The sequence below is a fragment of the Penicillium angulare genome (assembly GCF_028827245.1).
Source record: "Penicillium angulare strain IBT 27051 chromosome Unknown utg000002l_segment0_segment0, whole genome shotgun sequence".
In the NCBI taxonomy this organism is placed as follows: Eukaryota; Fungi; Ascomycota; class Eurotiomycetes; order Eurotiales; family Aspergillaceae; genus Penicillium; species Penicillium angulare.
In genome coordinates, this window is record NW_026623161.1 from 742,147 (window position 1) to 757,263 (window position 15,117).

The 15,117-nt window shown below is 47.3% G+C and overlaps 4 protein-coding genes across 4 annotated transcripts; 2 read left to right on the forward strand and 2 right to left on the reverse strand.

Annotated features, from left to right (window-relative positions):
* Positions 1 to 4,884: 4,884 nt before the first annotated feature.
* Positions 4,885 to 8,080, forward strand: N7478_001739 (putative C2H2 zinc finger domain protein; the record flags this gene model as incomplete). Its single annotated transcript, XM_056917954.1, has 3 exons — positions 4,885 to 5,058; positions 5,204 to 7,058; positions 7,167 to 8,080. The coding sequence occupies 3 exons, from the start codon at positions 4,885 to 4,887 to the stop codon at positions 8,078 to 8,080; spliced, it is 2,943 nt and encodes a 980-aa protein (XP_056783565.1).
* Positions 8,081 to 9,507: 1,427 nt separating this feature from the next.
* N7478_001740 (RNA-binding protein) lies at positions 9,508 to 10,962 on the reverse strand (the record flags this gene model as incomplete). The annotated part of the gene is made up of 3 exons (XM_056917955.1): positions 9,508 to 9,623; positions 9,734 to 10,383; positions 10,499 to 10,962. 3 exons carry the CDS (start codon positions 10,960 to 10,962, stop codon positions 9,508 to 9,510), a joined length of 1,230 nt encoding a protein of 409 aa, XP_056783566.1.
* A 775-nt stretch (positions 10,963 to 11,737) lies between these two features.
* N7478_001741 (translocon subunit SSS1) lies at positions 11,738 to 12,189 on the forward strand (the record flags this gene model as incomplete). Its single annotated transcript, XM_056917956.1, has 4 exons — positions 11,738 to 11,822; positions 11,882 to 11,940; positions 12,016 to 12,043; positions 12,124 to 12,189. The coding sequence occupies 4 exons, from the start codon at positions 11,738 to 11,740 to the stop codon at positions 12,162 to 12,164; spliced, it is 213 nt and encodes a 70-aa protein (XP_056783567.1). The 3' UTR covers positions 12,165 to 12,189.
* A 544-nt stretch (positions 12,190 to 12,733) lies between these two features.
* On the reverse strand, positions 12,734 to 15,113 carry N7478_001742 (WD40 repeat domain-containing protein; the record flags this gene model as incomplete). The annotated part of the gene is made up of 6 exons (XM_056917957.1): positions 12,734 to 12,978; positions 13,037 to 13,802; positions 13,876 to 14,241; positions 14,305 to 14,684; positions 14,761 to 14,850; positions 14,921 to 15,113. 6 exons carry the CDS (start codon positions 15,111 to 15,113, stop codon positions 12,734 to 12,736), a joined length of 2,040 nt encoding a protein of 679 aa, XP_056783568.1.
* Positions 15,114 to 15,117: the final 4 nt, after the last annotated feature.

Genomic DNA, 15,117 nt, shown 5'->3' on the forward strand with positions numbered 1-15,117 from the left:
TTTCTGGAACCCTCCGTAGCCACCAAGGCACATTTAGGCATCCTAGGCAACAAACGGGGAAGCACGTCCATGAATTTGACATTTTCTAGGAAAGACCAGTGCAAACCTTTTGCCCAGTTTTGGGTTGAGGCACGGCAGATCCACTTCGATCTACATGTAGTGGGGTTAATCACCCTGCTGCGTTCTTGACATGTACTCATTTTCCCCTGGGCTATAGTAGTTTACACCCGGGTACCTCTCGATCATCGATGTCATGGATGGCTATGCCACCATTTTATCGACAATAAAAGGGGAAGCTTCGTCGCCGTCGTTGAGTCATTGTTTTATTTATAAACATCCATTTCCTCTCAGAGCATATAAGTCAGCCAGTCGCAGCTTCATACAACTTCGAACTTGCTTCGAATATTATCCTTCTACTCGTCGATACACAGCGTCTCTCCTCGACACACCAAAAAGCTACTAGTAGCTCTTCCGAGCCTCTCAAACTCCATTAAAATCCAACTTATACCAAAATGAGCAAGCCGTAAGTTTCTTCAGATCCTCCACGCCACAATCTATATTGTTTTTTCCCGTCGCCGCTAACACTACCTATGATAAGATCTCCAATAGACTACGACCTGCTCCAAGTCGGAGCATGGGCTGACTCCGCTCCTTCATACCCTTCCGGGTCAGCTACTCTTGATATATCCAGCTCTACAAGCTCCGCTCCTTCATACCCAAACACAAAACCTAGCAATGGTAGCTCCCCTTCGATGGAAGCATGGCTCAATGCCCCTTCTTCGTCGCAGCCGTGGAGCCCCGCGCGCCGTTAAACTCCAATCCAATAATTACTTTCGAGGGATATCTATTTCCAGTGTTATGGTTTGGTCTGGTTTGATTTGCGATGTTCCACATAGATGAATGGTTGGTACATAGGTGTTTGGTTTTGGTTATGGTTTTGGTTTTGGTTCTAGGATGGGCTGGGTTGGGCTGGGCAACCAGACAACGATTAACGGTACTGGTTTTAGCAATGAATCATTCAATCGGGCACTTTCGGCCCCATGATATGATCTGGATACGGGATGGAGTTGGGTTTGGTTTCCGGATAGATTAGGGGTCTGCTGGTTATGGAGTGTCTGTTTTCTTCTTGTCATTTTGTCATTTCGCTGACTACATATTCACCCCGCCTTTTCTCGTTTTTAAAACAAACAAATAGAATTTTTGACTTTTTCAAGACTTTTTCAAGACTTTCTTGCTATCCCCACTGCAGGCCCATGCAATGTACTCCATCCTGCAGCATGCCATGCCAGGGGAAATTTATTCGCCTATCCGATTGGGAAACGAGGCAACATAATTCTTTCTTACTCTTGACAAGATATCTCTCCCTCGTTTTCCTCCCCGCCCGTGGCAGTTACCTGGGAACGTATGCATGTCGAAGATTGCCCATACTCCCCCCACAAATACCTCTGAACAGATATAGTCCCATTTACGAGGAAATAGATCGTGCCATGGAACCTTCCCGTGTGGGTCTTAGATCTGAATTCCTCGGAACATTGAACTTTGGTCTCCACGATTCTGTAAAGGGTCCGTGATACGAACATCACAACGACTGAAAAAATCCCCCAAAGCCACGCAAGGCGACCGGCCTCTTTTACAATCTAACATTCGTTTATGAAATCAAATCAATAATGTAGATAATGAATCTGATCATGAGATTGCGCCCGGATCACCCACATGCAAAAACCGAGGGATCAAGGATCAAGTCTGTAAGCTTGCAAGCAGTGGAGACGATTAAGCTAACAATATACCCCCGAAAAGAAGTTAAAACGAAAGAAAAAGTGTAAAAAAAGAGACTTTCAACATTATAACGCCCATTATTGGCCCGCTAATAGGGTGAATCCCCGAAGCTTTAGTTCTCCTCCTGACGGCGTACATAATCATCGATCCGCGCCGCCGGGCGCAGGATTAAATCTCCCCCTCCACTTGACTGATTCAATTAGCGAAGTCAAACGCCTACTTTGTTCTTGATCAGATGAGTGTCCAAATCTTTTCACCGGTGTGCCAGATTGGCTTTGGGCTTTTGAAATTTGGTGGCTGGTCGGGTCAACAACGAAATCAATCTACTATGCCTTAATGTTGTATAAGCTTCAGTTGGAGGCTGAGCGATCTTGGGCTTGTCTTTGTGGTGGTGGTCATTTCGCCTCGTTTTTACGGGGGAGAATAGGAGTCTGTCTCATTTCTAGTAGACCCTTGTCTAACTCCATCACTTTTAGGCGGTGCTGGAAGATGGTTTTCGGGCGCTAAAAATGGGGCCAAGGACAAGGCATTCAACGAGTTAGAGCCAGTCGATTTTCTTACGCCCGACTGGAGCAAATCATGTGTTTGATGATATAATAGGATTCAATATTCCAAGGTTGTAATTTGGTTTTCCAAGATCCTCTGATTTGTTTGTTCTGATAGGGGACTAATCATCTTAACGCCCTACTCACATGTCCACTCTCGGGATTCATGCGAAAACAGTCGCCCCACCTGTGGAGTAGTCCGTAGCCATACAAGGACCAGAATTAGCCAAGAACCAACAGAACTAAGAGATCCGGACAGACGGGATAAGTACAATAGGTTTAATGGATAGTGCCCAACGGGACAACGAATCGGGTCAGGGAAGTGAGTAAAAACAAGTAGAATCTACATAGATATAGCCCCTTGTTTTTTTTCATTTTCATTTTCATTTTCTCTATTCTTGCAACCAGCAGGCGCGGTGTGGGAGCTCTCAAAACAGTCGCTTGCAGCTCTCCCGCACTATAGACACGGATTACTGCTAAGGGGTCCACCGATTAAACGATGATGTCAAGTAGGAAAAATCCCTGCCTATATCTTATCAACTATTACCACTGCGCCTCGAGCGGTAGCCTCGATCGATCGCCTCATCTTTGGGAAAATTGGGGAAAGGGGAGATACCTCCGATCTGCGGGGTGATGTAGTAAGTACATCGGGAGTGACTGCAATTTCGGATGTCGGCATTGAGGCTTTTAGTGCGAGGCATTAAAAACGCGTCAATTGCTATGCACGGAGGAACCGTTCGAAAAGCAGTCAAAGCCGTTTAACTGTCTCTGATCGGAGTGATGATCCCCTCGTGTAAATCCAATCAAACTATTGCCCCGTGTACTTTGAACCTGCCAACACATCCGCTACCCCCAACGAATGAGATTAGTTTCCACAAAAATACGGTGTACAATATGTACGGTATCTTTGATCATCTCCCTTTCCCTCTTTAACTTCTATTTGGGCTTTCGTTCATGTCCCTGCAAGTCAAGTACCTTTTTCACACACAGTCTGCTGACTTGAACCGCGACCAACCTCCGGATTTCCCCTACCTTTCTGTTATGAAATTTGGGGGTTGGAACTTCTGTCTAGCGAATCGCGTTGAAAAGGGGAGAAGTGAGAGATCCTCTCCAATCAGTATGATTCTAAATAGCCTTTCCCACCGACGTGCCACAGCGACCGTGAACGGAATCAAGGTATTTCACGGAGTAGGCGTAGACATGGACCCGGTGATAATACAACAAATAAGATCTAATCCGGACAGACCGAAGGCTTCGAGAAAGAGTCTAGGTAGATTCTACAATATTCATTGTTGGATCAATGGCATTCATCAGGGGAGGGTGAAATTTGTGCCTAACAATAGATGGTGCCCAGTTGATGTCCGACTAGAAACCCTAGACGGAGGGGAACAGGGGAATAATAATAATAATAATAATAATAATAATTTAAAAAGAATTATAATCAAGAAGATTTTTCCGTGAAAAGTAAAAAACCAAAAAAATAAAAAACCAACAGTAATACCACATATCCAATAGCATGAAAGAATCACTTCCTGCAGGAGACTTGAAACGACATTTGTCATTGAATGAAGATTTTGGCCTCACAGTGAAGCGCGTGGGATGCGGCTCTAATACTCCAAGTGGCAAACCCCACAATTTGCGATCGCAATCAACAACAGTTTGAGAAACAGTTGATTTTACAACTCTGATCGCAATGTTCACCCATTTTCTCCGTAATATGATGATATAGTCCTGATTTTCCCGGTTTACCCGATTTATTCATCTGATCTGATGTCAATAGGTAATCAGCCGGGCTGTGCATCCTTGCTCTCATATTCTGTATCCGTAATGATTATACACTAGAACAGCGTAAGAAAAGAGAAAAGGCCCCCAGCGTTACTGCATGCCTCATTCAAGTTTTGGTGAGGCATACGAGGCATTTTCCCCTATAGTTGCCTGCGCTGACGGTTTGCAAACTGCTTTATTACTCGATTTTTTCTGTCCCATAAAGCTTCGCTTTATTGTCCATTCCTCTGTCGCACTTTTGGTAATCCATGCGCCCCCATTCCCCCTTCCCCCTTCCTCCTTCTCTCTATCTTATCCGTATCTTATCTGGAGACTTAAGGGAGGTCCCGTCATGACAAAGCCACATCCTCTCCACTGCTCCACTGCTGCGGTCGTCGATCTGTTGTAGCTACCATACCCGGGTTTTTCTTAAAGTTTATGAGTTGGTTTGGTTGCGCTTCCCCCTCTGCGTATACATAAAGCGCCACATTTCGCAGGCCTGTCTGCTTTTAACTTGACTTTTTTTATTTTATGATCCGATTCTGCTTTTCGACTCTTTCTCTCTTCCACCTTCGACCTTTGGCTGGTATTCATCTGATAAACCCGTGAACGCTTGCTGGGCCATTGGTCTAAGGTGGTTGAGTATAAATTCTTCATTTAAACTGGGCATACATCTTGACTATATTCCTTCCGTGTTCAACTTCCTCTGTTACCGTCCTGCGCCTGCTTATTATCCTACTCCTCCTCTGACTCCTCTCCACTCCTTATAAACCAACCAAAAAAAAATTCGATTACAATCATGGCGGAATACAACAATACCTCGATAAACCCAGCAATTATTTTCTCGGGGCGGAACCAACGGTCATCCCAGAACTTGAATAACAATGAGATGAATGAACAAGATGCATTGTCCAACCCATACATGTCAAATAATGATGGTCTCGGCTGGCCGGGAGGCTCCAACCTCATGACTGTGAGTATCCAAGATGACTACCGTACCCTTTGATCTACATGTCTTTTTCATGTCGTCGCTGTTTCCGCATCACCCGAAATACGTTTGGCGGTGGAAAGAGAGTTCCAATTCATCCACAGATTAGAACTGACGGTATGTTTTCAAGGAATCGGGCGGATCTTCCTATCCAACTAGTTTTTTCACCGAAGACACAAGCCATACTAGCGACAACCCTGAGTATCGATTGAGTGCTAGTACTGTGCTTCCTCAGCCACCCGAGCCTGTCTTCGGCGAGATGATGGATCACCATGATGGAAATCCACATCCTCTTGTTTCAGTCGGAGTTCAATTTCCGTACGATTTTCCACCACACCAAGTTCCACAAATCCTTGATTCAGATCTACATGACTATCATGGAGACCTGAACGACACCGAGGAAGACTCGCCCTCACCAGTGGAAAAACATCAGGATATTCAAGAGACTGTGAATCTAGAGAGAATCGGAGTGCCTGGGCGACCCGACCATCCTTCAAATATTCTTCCCCAACATGAATTGCTTCAAGAAATGTACTATGGTCTTGGTAATAAATTTTTTCAGAGGTTGAATCCTGGAACCTCAAATGAGGACAGTCGCGAAAGCCTAGTTCAATTCCAGCAAGGCCTTGATACTTTGCGTCAAAATGTCGATACAATGCTCCATAATCATGAGCCCAAGGTCTCCGTGGCAGAACGACTTCTTGACGTCCCAGGCTCTTCAATGCCTACGCGCAAACATCTATATCGATGCAAGATACCGAACTGCACATCCGACACCACATTTCCGAAGGTGGAAACATTCAAACGCCATATCGATGCTCAGCATTTCAGAAAAATCTCGTATTATTGTACTCAGTCCGGATGTGACAGATCTGAAGCCAGACGGGATAAGCTCCTCCAACACTGTATGACGAGGCATCTGATTAAACCAAGGAAGAGTGAAGTCGATAGAAAAAAGAAAGCAGAGAAATGTCCAATTGTGTGTGCCATCTGCCCAAGGATGACTCGCTCATGGAATGAGTTCTTGAATTGCATAATCGGCCACTCTGTCGTTGAAGATGATGCGGTACAGGGTGGGCCGTCTTCATCTGAACGCGACAATCAGGGAAACGGCGATGCTGACGCAGCACCTAGTAACGGATCATTTTTTCCAAGGACAGGAGCTGCGAGGCTAGGAGGAATTACTACAAGCCAAATTCCAAGCGGATATGGAAATGTCACCGCAAGACGAGTGTCATCGTCGTTGCTGAGTCCGAACAGTCCACTTGACTCCGATACCACCGCCTCTGATATGTTTCGTGGCTTTTCTGACGGCATTAACCTGCCCCAAGCTCCCCCAAACGGACTCCAAGGGGTCCAAGAGGGACGTCGTAGCTCGGACAGTCACCTCCATCCTGATGTGCTGCAGCGTCCTCGGTATCCTCAGCAGCCCCCTCCACCGCCTCCCCCTCGGCCACGACAACCAGACATGGGTCTTCAAGAACGGCTTCAATGCCATGCGTGCGGACATCTTTTCAATCAGAGATGCTGCAGACAGCAGAATCCACGCGAAAGGTGTCATGAATGCGCCGCAAGGATGCATGCAGTCAGATTGCAGATTCCCCAAGCCCACTGGTCAAACCGGCGCGGCCCACTTGATGCCGTTGCTCCCATGTACCAGCAGATGCGGAACTATGGGGCTCCGATGAATGTCCCCTTTGGGGAAGTCGTTTATCAGCCCCAGCAACCACCGCACCAAAGGCCATCTGGTGGTCGAGGTACAAGCTTCCCGGGCTATTTTGGCGACCACTACAATGTCTCGATGCTAACAAGCATCAATGTGCCTGGCTTGAGTGAAGGCCATATGGAGAGCCTACTTGATTCAAAGACCGTAAATCCTCCATTTGGCTTTACCTGGCTCAGCCGTCTACCTATTCGCGTCCCATCCCCGAAGGGAATGATCAATGTGCCTCGGAGTGCAGGTGCCATTCCCCTGGATTATAATGGTATGTACACGAAGTCTTTTGTATACGTATACACGTGCCTATTGGGTTTGATCATCTTCGGATTTTGAATGATAGCAGTCTCGCTAACCTTTCCCGCTATAGTTTTAGGTCCAGTTGTCCTGCCCCAAGTTGACCTACCTTTGAATACTATTCAAGACAATCAGTGTCGGTGTCCCTGTCGCTTGAAGGCACTGGAGCGCTCCTACACCAAAGCTCGCGTTGAACTGGCTCCCGGGAGGGTCCTCGATGTTAAAATGAAGATCCTCGCCAACGACCGATCTAGCCATCCGCTTCGCACACGCGTAAGAGTCGTCGTCAAGCTCCTAAAGTTGCGCTCGTCAGTCGCCCGGCCCAACAACAAAAAGAAGACAGAGGAAGAAGCTAGAGCCATCAAGAAGGCGCTCAAGACCAGCCTCGATGTCCCCGATGCTGAATCCGGTTCGAAGTCCCACTCCATCAAGTTCATTGAGAATATTGATGATATCAATGACCCCGACGGTTCAGACTTGGATAGTGACGACACTTGTTCCGATTCCGATACTGAGTCCGTCACCTCTTCTGTCTCAGCAACATCCTCAATCTCAGAATTCTCCGTCCAAGCCGAGAGCAAGCCTGGATCCCCCGATGTATCCGGCGAACCATTCCCCAATGAGTTCAACAACTTCGATGACGGCTCCCTCCCCCCATCCTCATTCTCTGATGACACCCACGACCTCGACGAAATAACACCTTACCATCACCAAGGATGTGATCATCCCTTCTTCACTGACGAAGCCGAAGAAATCTTCGCCGAAGACCTCGAAGAAACCGAATTGGAGGTCGCCCTTGATCTAGACCTTCAAACCTGTCTAAGCAGACTATCTATTCCGACAGATGGTCTCGTTGACTTCGACCAACCTGACCTCGACCAGAAGATCACCGACCCCAACCACATTTTCCAATATTTCGTTCGATACATACTGTATGTGATCGTTGCATTGAGTAATTCCCGAAAGCATGGCTCGCCTTCTCTTTTAGAATAACGGAGTGATGTGATTATATGCCCTACAACCAAGATACCCCGAAGTCCCTGTCTCTGTCTCTGTCTCGATGGAACCTTGTTACCCGGACCTGTTTTGCTTTCTTCTTTACTTTATCTTCTTCGATTTATTCTGCTGTTTTTCTTATCTCATATCCTGTTTTGGTTTTGGTTTATGCGCTACCTATCGTTTACCTACCCACTTCACGGTGCTGCCATGCGCAAGCTGGCGGGGGTTTATTTTCTTTCTGAACTAACGACCTTTTGAAACTTGAATTTATTTTCTCTCCCTTTATCTTGTTTACTTTGGTGGTGCATCAACTTGCACAGAGAATTGTTAGACCTCACGGTCGTGTGTTTTCGCCTGGGTGGTCAATTTGTATTTTACGAGTTCATCAGATTGGATACTTTGAACGCCCGTGGTATTAATTCATTTCAAGCTGCATTACCCCCCCCCCCCTCAAACTTTGATCCTGCAAGCTCCGTAGCTATCTCTCAAAAATACCACCTATGACATAGGTATACGCTCCTCTGTGTGGATTAGTTCTAGATTCACCCTGCATTGCATGCATTGCCTCAATTCACCCTGCACAGCCCAGCGAGCCTAATGAGCTTAACCCGCATATGATGTATCATGCACAGGGTTGTAGCTTAGGGAAGCGGAGTTTGTATCTCCGTAAGCAGGAGATGAAATCATTCATTGAGGCTGCGTTGAGTGTTCTTGCATAGCCCCACAGATGTTCGTGGGACCCACTGATGGGCTTTGCTTAATGTTCTAGCTAGATCTAGATTGGATTTGGGTTGTTCTATATTCTATCTGTGCTTATACGTATTATGATACAATATCTATATATCACTGACAATGTCAGGTGTTAGGTACTTCCTCTATGACCAAGCAAGCACCGATACCTATGTCTAAGGATCTTCTGAGGCTGTGACAGCTTCAAGGTTGATTAAGTTGTTGATAGAGATTCTCTGAAATTGAAAATGTCGAGTTTGCGTCTTGAGCCTTTAGAAATCCTATAAAATGGAACACCAGATCTCCAATACAGTTTGCGCCAAGCCAGCGAGTTTGCAAAAAGATAAAAGTACAGCACATGAATAGGAACAGACATTTGAATTGCATCTAATACACGAAGGAAGAAATGAAAAAGGAAAAGAAAAGAAGACATGGAAATAAATGTCTGAACTGTGTCGTGCAAAAGATACGATAACTCGTCCTTTATACTCACATTTCTGGTTCCATGAGGGAGACCTTGCCCCGGAAATTTATGGATGGAAATTGGGTTTGGGGGACCTGGATATGCGAGGAAGACGAGAGAATATCGAGATCATCAAAGGTTCAAGAAATGCGCACCAGCACTGGTAAACTCCGGAGCCAGTTGTCAAAAAGCAGAATATTCAAAGATAATTGCAAGTGGGTTGAAGATGTTACTCTTGTCGACTTCGCTTTGCGCCGTGTGGGTTCCAAGATGCATCGCCGCCGCTTCCTTGGTTGTTGAAGAAGCCCTGATTAAAAGCTGGGTTCGGTCCTTGGAATCCTTGACCTTGAGAGATACCACGAGTCAGCATGGTCGGATGAAAAGAGGATAGGTGTGGAGTGGAAATAAGAATGACCCAATCAAGCAAATAGGAGAGGCCCCAGGAGTTTACTTACCCTGCATACCCATGTTTCCACCCATTCCACCCATCATAGGGTTCATGCCACCACCCATTGGGTTCATTCCCATGCCCCCAGCCATAGCATTCATGCCCATTCCACCGGCCATAGGGTTCATGCCTCCCATATTACCTCCACCACGGCCACCACGCATGCCACCAGGTCCACCGCGCATTCCACCCATCATGCCGCCCCGGTTGTTGAAGCCGTAATTTGGCATGCCCATGCCACCACCCTGGAAACCTCCCATCATGCCAGGACCGCCGCCAGATTGGAAACCACCTCCCATGTTATTGTTAAAGTTGCCGCGGTTGTTGAAGTTGCCCATATTGCCTCCCATCCCACGGTTATTATTGTATCCTCCCCGTCCACGGAAGCCGCCGCCACCTGCGTTCATACCCATACCACCACCGCCGCCGCCACCGCCGCCAAAGTTCGCATTCTGGTTACCAGCATTGTAGTTGTTGGACATGCCACCACGGTTGTTATCCTTGCGCATCGGGGCATCCTTGGGGAGTGTACGGAATGGGTTGGAGTGGGGATTTGTGTAGTGAACCATGTATTTGCGGCCGCTGGCACTGAAGCTCTCGATTTGCTGCTTAGTGGCTGTTGCAGCCTGGGGGGTGGTCAATTCCACAAAGGCTTGTCTGTAAGGATCACGCGACAAAGAAATTAGCTTTGTAACTCTCAATTGAAGTAACGTAGAAGCGAAGCGACAAAGGCTTCACCATATGTATGCGTGCGCGTGTTTTGAGCTCTTACCCTTTGCTTTTTCCATTCACCTTGTGCTCACTGAAAGTGACATCCTTCAGCTCATCTTCACTGTTGGCCTGGTTCACCCAGCCGCGAACATCATCGTCTGTTGTCCACCAGGATAAGTCTGAAATAAGTAAGGCAGTTGTGGCATCAGAGTCTGCCTGGCGGTCATCGAATTCTTTTCGTTTGACACCATGTGGAGCTGCTGGGACATCATTAGGAGTGCTCTGTTGAGGTGGCATTTTGTAGTCCCCATTAAGTGAGGGGACGGGCTTGGAGTCGATGTGGGAGTCCGCCTCAGCGGGCGCTCCATTTTGGTTCCCACTATTTTCAGGCTGCGATGTTTGCTGCGGCTCATCTAACACCAAATCAGGGTCCTCGCCCTCTTGCTTGATGTCAACATGCTCATTGGTATTGTAACCACCGCCATCGCCATAGATGTCAATGTCGAAGTTATCATCGTCTGCCATTGCGCACTAGAGGGTCCCGAGGGTTGGGGGCACAGGCTCAGAGCAAAGATTCGATTGAGGATAAAGAGATGAGAGAGGTTGGATATACACAGGTTCTTCTTGTTTCCTTCTTCTTCTTCTGCTTCTTGAATCAAGGAGAGTACATGTCTGTCAATACAGGCCATCGATTAGCATGGGAAATAAAACCCAGCATTCAACCACGACAACATGATAAATCTGAGAGCGATGGTCTCTCTGCCATAGTGGCAATTGAAACCCAGTGTAGAGATGAAAAAGGCCAAATAACGAAAGACGCGCAAGAAGATAGGAATAAACAGGAAGAAAAGATAGACACAACCATACGTACAATCCAAATCGACTTGCCCTCTTAAATTCAGAATTGCCGATCTCAGGCGCGTACAGAGAGATGCCCTTGAGCCTTCGGATACAGAGAAAAGGGAAAGGGGGGAAGAAGTATATCACAGACCAGCCGTAACAGGCACAGAGAGAACAGCTGCTTGAGCAGAACAAAGGAGATCAGAGTAGCAGCCTTCCTACCATAAAGAAACCGCGTTGGTGAGATTGATGAGTGAAGGGGAGGAAGATTGAGCTGTGGAGCTGGGCAAGCTGGGGATCCCGGAGAAACTATGATCCAGCCTTCCCCGAGTTCAGGCCAAATTGACTGTTTGAAGTGAACACGCCAACTCTATCCTTATCTCTCCCTCTTTCCTCTTCCACTCCTTTTCACCTTTCCCATTCGACTTTCTCTCTTTACTATATCTCATAATTTCCCATCATGTCCGATACCTTCCAAGAGCTTGCCGATATCCCCAAGGACTTTGTCCGGGAGGGTTCCCTGTTCGTCCGCCGCTGCACCAAGCGTATGCCAATCCCCGGGTTCCCCATGATTACTGCGACAGGACGCTGACTCTATCTACAGCCGACAAGCGTGAATTCATTAAGATCAGCCAGGCCGTTGGCATGGGTTTCCTCGTCATGGTACGCCTCTACTCCGATCCCCAATTCATGGGGTTACTACATCAAAATACATGGAAGCTAACCGAGTCAAATTAGGGTGCCATTGGATACTTCGTCAAGCTGAGTGAGTGCTATCGATGAAATACACATTGCTACTAGGTCATTCCGAGCCATCCATGAAGCTAACGTTGGCGATTCCTCTAGTTCACATTCCTGTCAACCAGGTTCTGGTCGGTGGCGCATAAGCGTGTCGCTCCGCCAAGTTCGAAATGATACGGTGTTGCAACGAATCGGGAGTCGAGGAAGTAGATAAACGCGCTAGTTACGGGGGATGAGTTACTTGCAAAATGTTCCAAAGGTCACCAAGGAGCCAGCCGGTGCCCAACGCACTGTCAGGGGATTCTGAAGATCGTACCAGAACCCTTCTGAGCCAGTGACACCACGTTGTGCATCATATTTTTGTCTTGTTGTCGGCTGGCATTGCATGGTTGACATACTCTTTTATTATGGGCGCGATGAGAGGGAATGCTTCATCGTCCTTGAGATACCACATACTACTGTTTTTTGTACCAATAGGGATCATTATTTCTCTTGCAATTCAATTTAATTGACGACCGTCGATACCCAAGTACTCTCTACTATCTTGCCTTTCATATACAATGTCGAGATTAATACAGGAGAAAATCGAAGCGTGCTTGTATATTCGTCTAATCATTATGTCAACAGTTGTGATCTTCGGGTATGCGGGCGAGTATCCACTGTGCACGATATATGATCCCAAATGAACTTGAAAATGCTTTTGACCCAATTCATATCACCATGCCTCATCCTCGTGTTCATCATCTACAACTAATCGGGGCACAGGCCGGCTGCGTAATGGTCGCCTCGAGCGAACGGGAGGCGCGTTTTCCTGGAAATTATTGAAAGAAGGGACAAATCTCAACTTGTCGTCGTAGCTCTTGCCAATGGGTGGCTCTCCTTCATCATTATCTGCACCGTCATTCCATGAATGAACTGTGCAAGTGCCACTCGCGAGGCCCCATCCATTCCACGAGGTTGCTATTGTGATTTGAGATTAGTTATGCCACTATAAAGACCGAATAGGACAGTCGCTTACCAGCAAGGACTGGTGCATTCGGGTGCCAACTTGCATCCCGAACACATGTCCTCCACAGCATGTCTCCACTCATTTCATATTCTGTTGCAAATACATCCGGCTCGCGGGGCCGGGAATTCAGGGTCGCCTTCCCGACATCGATAGTTCCAGCCAGAGTGGCATCCATATTGTACACGTAGACCTTACCGTCTTCACTGCCTGTATATACATAGCGTGAGTTTGTGCTTCCGGGTGGCGAGAAATGACAACGAATGAGAGTTCTAAGGACACGGTGGCCGCGGAACGTAACAACTGAACAGTCATGCTCATGTGGCTCATAATAATCATGTGGGTATGGGTGAAAGCGGTAATCAAAAGCAGTAGTGTAATCGCTAGGGTCAACGGTTTCGAATTTGGCCGTTGTCATCATCTTTCGTAAATCCCAAAGCTTCATAGTTTGGTCCTTGCCATTAGAAAGAACGTATCGACCATCACCCTTGCTGTCAACGTATGTCAGGCCCTCGGTATGACCCATAAATACACCCGCCTCGCGACCATCGCCCATTGAGCGACGGTCCCAGACTCGCAAGGTAGTGTCATCGGATCCCGAATAGAGAATATGAGGGGATGATGTGTCGCCAAAACAGACTGCATTTACATGGTCGTGGTGGCGGTCGCGTATGTTAAGAACTGGTTGTTTAGTTTCGAGATCATAGACAATGACTGTATTCTCGGATGTGCCTGCCACAACTTCTCGCCCGTCTCCCGAATAACGAAGAGACCATATCTGCACAAGGAAAATTAATACCAAAGATAAGACAAAAGAAAAATTTGTGACCAAGGGGCTTGTCCAAACGTACACCAAAGTGCGAGCTACCCCAACTTCGTCGCCGACGTTGACCTGGCGATAGCCCAAAATCCAATACTGTTGGATCTGAATCATCCTCAGGATCTGTCGTTGCTAGGTATGCCTGGCTGCGTATAGAACTGTAAACAAGATGGCGGTTATCCGGACTCAGCGTAGCATCGGTGATAGTCCATTGGCCAAACGGATAGTCGACGGTCTTATAGTACTTCCACTCGTGTGGATTAGATGTATCGTACATGCGAACTTTGAAGTCTTGCGCGCAGCAGAAAAAGAAATTGCCATCGTCGGAAAACTGGCCCGAATAACTTCGAGAATCGAAATGAATAATTTTATCGGCGGCGGAGCCCGGAATCATTTGCTGAAAGTGACAAGTCCTGATTAGCCGTGATATCCTTGCGTTACTCCTAGTCAGAGGACTCACCTGAGCTAGTGACCTGTCAGCTCTCCTGCGCACTCCGTATGAGTCCACACCAAGCTCTCGCCACATGAGGTTTTTCGCAAACACATTCTTGCGCTTCTTAAGGCGATCGACGAAGTACGGATCCGTGCCGAATTGACCCTCGCCCATTAATTCAACTCCCTCATCACTGGGAATCTTCGGGAACTTATCCGTTCGGCCGCGTTGTCTCCCTAGCAGACGATGTCTCATGGTGTCCATATAAGTGCCATTGCCATCGGATTCCTCTTCCTCGGAATAGACCTCAGAATCGGCCTCGAACTGGTTCGCTGATAATCCATGAGCGTCAAGGATATTTTGCAGGCCGCTAGATGCAAGTAATTCGAACAACCGTGCTGCGGGAACTAACAAGGGCTTAGTTGTGGCTCTGCGACCATTGAACCCCTCCCACCAGCCTTATCAATGGATAGTTATGCTTACTGCGCGTAGGCCACCCATTGTCTGCTCCGACAACCGGATCATCCGCTGTTAACTCAATCTGAATATTTCCAATTTCAATGCGAGGGTTCTCTATAATGGGGTGAAATAGTCAATCCACTTCCTCCCAATTGTATCCGATCAAGAAGACCATGATTCGTACCTTCTGATATGGCGAGGACCGGCGCCTCATCCTCCGGCTCTGCATCTTCTTCCCATCCTTCATCCTCGTCTGAGCCTTCCAGAGCTGGCTGGTAATCCATATCTAAATCGTCGTCTTCCTCCAGCCATTCCTGTGCATGGTGCCAGACTGGCTCAGCTCTTTCCTCGTCAGAATGGGATCCGTGGTTACTCATTATG